Source organism: Lithobates pipiens, unplaced genomic scaffold, assembly GCF_037356315.1.
Source record: "Lithobates pipiens isolate NorthernLeopardFrog02 unplaced genomic scaffold, aLitPip1_a1.2 Scaffold_8, whole genome shotgun sequence".
NCBI classification, from domain to species: domain Eukaryota; kingdom Metazoa; phylum Chordata; class Amphibia; order Anura; family Ranidae; genus Lithobates; species Lithobates pipiens.
In genome coordinates, this window is record NW_027507903.1 from 630,092,007 (window position 1) to 630,097,726 (window position 5,720).

The window sequence follows — 5,720 nt, forward strand, 5'->3', positions numbered from 1 at the left end:
ATATATATATATATATATATATATTTTTTTTTTTGCCCAGAGTTCCACTTCTTCTCAATGGTCATGCCATTTCTCTTATATTAAAAATTAACTAAAAGAATAGAGGCAGTCCATTTAGCAAATAAAACATTCACCGAGCTTCTAAATTTCCCATTTCCCAAGCTGTATTCAAAGGGTATTCAAAGTCACAGGTTCTTCATATTTGCTTTCAATCATTAAAGTCAACATATATTATTTCTGCTCTGGTTAATATATTAAAATGTTATATAATTGTTTTCTGTTTCCACACAGGCCACACATAATGTTAATGTTACAACATTCTTCTTTTTGGGATTTAACAGCAATGCTGTATATAATTTGTTGCTCTTCACTTTGGTCCTTATTATATACATTGTGACAATATGTGGAAACTATTTAATCATCGCACTGGTAAAGTACAGCAAGACCCTTCATTCTCCCATGTACTTCTTCCTCTCCCAACTCTCTATATCTGACATTATGCTGACCACAGCTATTGCTCCTAACATTTTACATATTGTTCTACATGAGAGGACCTCCATATCTCTTTCTGGTTGCATTGCTCAATTGTATGTCTTTGGCACAATAGAAGCATTTGAATGTTTCCTTCTGACAGTGATGTCCTATGACCGCTATCTGGCCATCTGCTCTCCTCTGCATTATACCTCCATTATGAAACAAACACTTTGCATTCAACTAGTTCTTGCATCCTGGATTTTCAGCTGTTCTATGACATCAATATCAACATTTGGCGTAAGTCAACTAGAATTCTGTGGACCAAATGTTATTGACCACTTATTTTGTGATTTCAATCCTCTTGTGGAACTTTCCTGCTCAGATACATCCAGAGTTGAAATGGAAGTTACCTTGCTGTGCTTTCCTGTGCTAATATTCCCCTTCCTAGTGATAGTGGTTTCATATACTTACATTGTTCTAACAATATTAAAGATATCCTCCTTTTCGGGAAGACTGAAATCCTTTTCCACTTGTAGCTCCCATCTCACTGTTGTGTTTATATTTTATGGAACCCTAATTGCTGTATATCTGATTCCAAAGAAAGGACAATCACAAACGATCAGTAAGATAATGTCCTTGTATACAGTGTTTACTCCCTTTGTAAACCCTTTCATATACAGCTTGAGGAATAAAGAGATCAAGGACAGTTTAAAGATGTATATAAACAAAAGGATGTTTATTTAAAACCTTTGGTAAAAGTTAAATTATTAAAATATATCTGTTTAAACTAGTAGAGAACTTCATTTGCACTGGTCTCCAAAAATTAGACTTCTACCGTACTGAAGCAATGCTTAATAATAAATTGGTACTAGAGTTCAATTGGTCAGATTATGTTCCTGAAAAAAGGCGAACACCCTTCAAAACTTTATTCCATGGCACCTCTTAAAACGCCCCTTAAAATGCGTTTTGTTTTTGTTAAAATGTCTGCGTTTTGACCTCTAGAGAATTCTTGATCTAAGAATGGGTTTTTAGCTACTTACTGGACCCAATATCTCTTTTTACTTGCCAGCCACTGCTAATGACACTAGAAACACAACAGTCTCATTTCTGTGTGTACCATCCTTAAGCCTAGTACAGATGGGCTGAATGTTCAGCCCCTGTGTATGGCAGCCGGTCCAACAGAAGCTTCTGGAAAACCAGCAGCCCACCGGCTCCCGATCAATCAGCGCTGACTAGAGTGTTCTGCCGGGGGGGGGGGGGGGGGGGCTGAATTGAAAAAATACTAGTGGTGTGTACTAGGTTTTTCTTCATTTGATCTTCTACATGTGCAAAATACTATTAACTTGACTCATACTGGGATCCAATGCTTTATATTTGTGTATGGACCGTTGTATCACAAACAACAATTTTCTCCTCATATTGGGGAAAACGACTCAGTCTTATGCACCGTACACACAATCTGACTTTCCGACAACAAAACCGTTTTTTTTTTTTAAGGTTGTTGGCTCCAACTTGTTTTGCGTACACACGGTCACACAAATGTTAGCCAACAATTACGAACGTAGTGACGTACAAGACTTATGTGATATCTCCAATATGAATGCTAGTTTTAAAAGACCGAGCGCTTCTGGCTCATACCTGATTTCAAGCATGCGTGGACTTTTGAGTGACGGATTTGTGTACACATGATCGAAAAGTCTGACAACAAAAAGTTGTTGGTGGAAAATTTGAGAATCTGCTAGCCAACATTTGTTGGTGGCAAGTCCAACAAGAGATGTTTGATGGAGCGTACACATGGTCGGACTAAGCCAACAAGCTCACATCCAACATTTGTTGTCGGAAAATCCGAAAATGTGTATGTGGCATAACACTCACCATTTTCACCTCTCGCAAGGACCATGAGAAAAAACTACAGGACATCTTTTTGCTTCACCCAACTTTTATATTTTTAATTTTAGGTCAAAACGACTACATTTAAAAGGGGTACTGATCTTCCTTACATATTAATATTTTTTTTGGATACAATGAGGTATATTTGGTATTAAAGTCATAGGTACTTGCATTGTTTTGAGAGCAAGTATGAGTATTCATCACTTTAATACCAAGTCTTCCTAATTTATTTCCAAATTATAAATAAATTATGAAGATGTAAAAGAAATTATATGTTTGATTTTTTGACCTAAAATTATAAAAAAATCAGGAGAAGAGAAAGTGGAAGATAACGTGTCAATTTTTTTCTTTCAAATTCCAATAGTTCAACCTTTCCTCTTTCCCTGGTTCCCATCCCTACTGTATTGCATACATCCTTTTTTGTAAATATTAACTCTGTATTATGACCACTAGAGATTTCTTGATCTCTGGGTTTTTATCTATTTTATTTTAAAACTCCTTACTGGAACCTTCTTAGCAACATCCCTTCACTTGCCAACCACTGCAGATGACATTCAAAACTCAACAGTCTTCTTTCTGTATGTTATGTCCTTAGGCTTTTCCAAACCTTATTAAGTAAACCACGATCTTTGTTTGATTCTCTAGATGTGCAAAATACTATAAACTTGACTCATACAGGGATCCACTGTTTTATGTTTGTGTATGGGTCATTGCATTGCAAACAACATTTGTCTCCTCATCCTGGAGGAAATTGCTCAGTCTAACCCTCACCCTTTTCACCTCTGGCATGGACCATGAGACAAACTACAGGCTGTTTCAGTTTTTGCTCCTCCCAACTTATTTTATTTTGGATTTTAGGTCAAAACCACCAACTTTACACACACACATAAACTTTAACGGCATCCCAGTCTTAGTCCATAGGGTTTAATATTGAGTTGGCCCATCCTTTGCAGCTATAGCAGTTTCAACTTTTCTAAGAAAGCTGTCCACAAGGTTTAGGAGTGTGTCTATGGGAATTTTTGACCATTCTTCCAGAAGCACATTTGTGAGGTCAGGCACTGATGTTGGACTTTTTAGTATATAGGTAGTGTCAATTACCCCATTCTTTTTGTTATTACCCATTTCCCAGCCCCCATAGGGGACTTAGTAGGGGAGGCTGCAAACCTATTGCTTTGTTCTAAGCATGGATGTATACCTGTTTTAGAGGAGATAACGTTTTATTTATTATTGGTCTTGGAGTTATTGCTTTGACCCAAGTTCAGTCCAGGAACAGGAGGAGGAGGAGGATTTCTTGGACCAAAAATTGGTTTCTTTATTAATCGTGACAAATTATGACACATGCTTTTGCTGCTGGAGCTCCAGAAGAATAATCCAGATGATTTTAGGAATTATCTCCTGATGACGGACCCCTACTTTCACCAACTCTTGGCATTGTTGATCCCCTATATTAAGAATCAGGATACATGCATGAGGCTTTTATTTTATTTTTTGGTTGAATAATAATGATTGATTTGGTATATTTTCTAATTTTTTGGGATGCATAGAATGCACTTTTTGGTTAAGTTCTATTGGCAGATAGCATGTCTAATTTTCTTTTTTCTTTCTTTAATGCACAATAAAAAAAAAAATGTGTAGAATAATACTTGGCTATGTGTTTTACTTCAAATGACAGTTTGGGAGTAGGCAGTTACATTTAAAAAAAATAAAATGTAAAATTAACAAGGGACATCAACATAGTTGTATCTTTGATCTTAAAAATTATGGGATAACGGTGTTGTGGTAACTTGCACCGAAAAAACAAAAAAAAACTAAAATGACACTGGCGGGGAAGGGGTTAACCAATAGGGGCGATGAAGGGGTTAAGTGTGTCCTAGGGAGTGATTCTAACTGTAGGGGGATGAGCTACTAGTCACATGACAGTGATCACTGCTCCCGATGACATATCACAAGGCAAAATGGTGAAATGCCCTGTTTACAGGCATCTCCCCATTCTGAGGCTCCATGACACGATTGCCGGGATACTGGCAGTCGCAGACATCGAGTCGGCATGGTCACGCTATCCCCGCCTCTTAAAGGGGACCTACAGGTACGCCCATTTGCCCACCGTTGCCATTGTGCTGACATATATCGGCGTGTATTGGTCGGAAAGTGGTTAAAGAAGAAGAGAATATGTGCTGCATTTGGAGATTTCATAATTTGTCGCGTCACGAATGTTAATTCTCCATTATGAACGCTAGTTTACAAGACCGACCACTTCCGGCTCATCCTTGCTACCGAGCATGCGTGTTTGTACTTTGGACTTTTGTCCGATGGACTTGTGTACACACGCTTGGAAAATCCGGCAACAGACATTTGTCCACGGAAAATTTTAAAGCCTGCCATTCAACATTTGTCCATGGAAAATCTGACAACAATTGTCCGATGGACCATACAAATGGTCAGATTTTCCACCAACAGCCTGTCATCACACATTTCCTGTCGGAAAATCTGATCGCTTGTACGAGGCTTTAGACTGGGATGCCATTAAAGTTCATGTGCATGTAAAGGCAAAACTTTTTGTAATATTGTGTATTTAGATATAACTTAATTATAAATTAATTTTATATAAAGTTTTAACCCTATTGTGGGGTCATCCGTACGCTATTTGTACATTGAAATCATATCCCCTCTCAACCGAATGGGGATTTGGTCCACATTTTCTGCAATGGATCCAGGCCCTCTATTCCGCACCATCGGCGTCGGTAAAATATGCGGGCTTCCTTTCTGACCCTTTCCCGATACTCCGGGGGACTAGACAGGGATGCCCCCTATCCCCGGCACTGTTTATCCTGGCATTGGAGCCGCTGGCGGCGGCGATCAGTCCCAATAGTGATATTTCGGGAATCCCTTACGCGGGCACTCAATACAAAGTGAACCTATTTGCGGACGACACCCTTTTGACTATATCAAACCCGCTCATCTCCCTGCCCAACCTGCAATTAGTATTAGACCGATTTTCATCCTTCTCAGGTCTTCAAATTAACCCCTCCAAAACCACAGCGCTGAATGTTAACCTCCCTCTGGAACTGGTACAGCGACTTCAGAACCATTTTCCTTACCGTTGGGCATCCCACTCGATTGACTATTTAGGTGTCAAATTGACGCCATCTTACTCTTCCCTTTTCTCGGCCAATTATTATCCCCTGTTACGAATGATGTCCACCCTTATGCAAGCCTGGCAATTTCCCACACTCTCATGGGTAGGGAGGATCTCAGCGGCGAAGATGGCGATCCTTCCCAAAGTCCTTTATTATTTTCGCACTTTGCCTGTCCGGGTACCCGCTTTTTTCCTCTGACTCCTGCAGAATAGGATCCTC

The 5,720-nt window shown here is 39.1% G+C and overlaps 1 protein-coding gene across 1 annotated transcript; it reads left to right on the forward strand.

Moving 5' to 3' along the window:
* The first annotated feature begins 409 nt into the window (after positions 1-409).
* Positions 410-1,218, forward strand: LOC143964051 (olfactory receptor 10A7-like). Its single transcript, XM_077473764.1, has one exon. The coding sequence runs from the start codon at positions 460-462 to the stop codon at positions 1,216-1,218; it is 759 nt and encodes a 252-aa protein (XP_077329890.1). The 5' UTR covers positions 410-459.
* Positions 1,219-5,720: the final 4,502 nt, after the last annotated feature.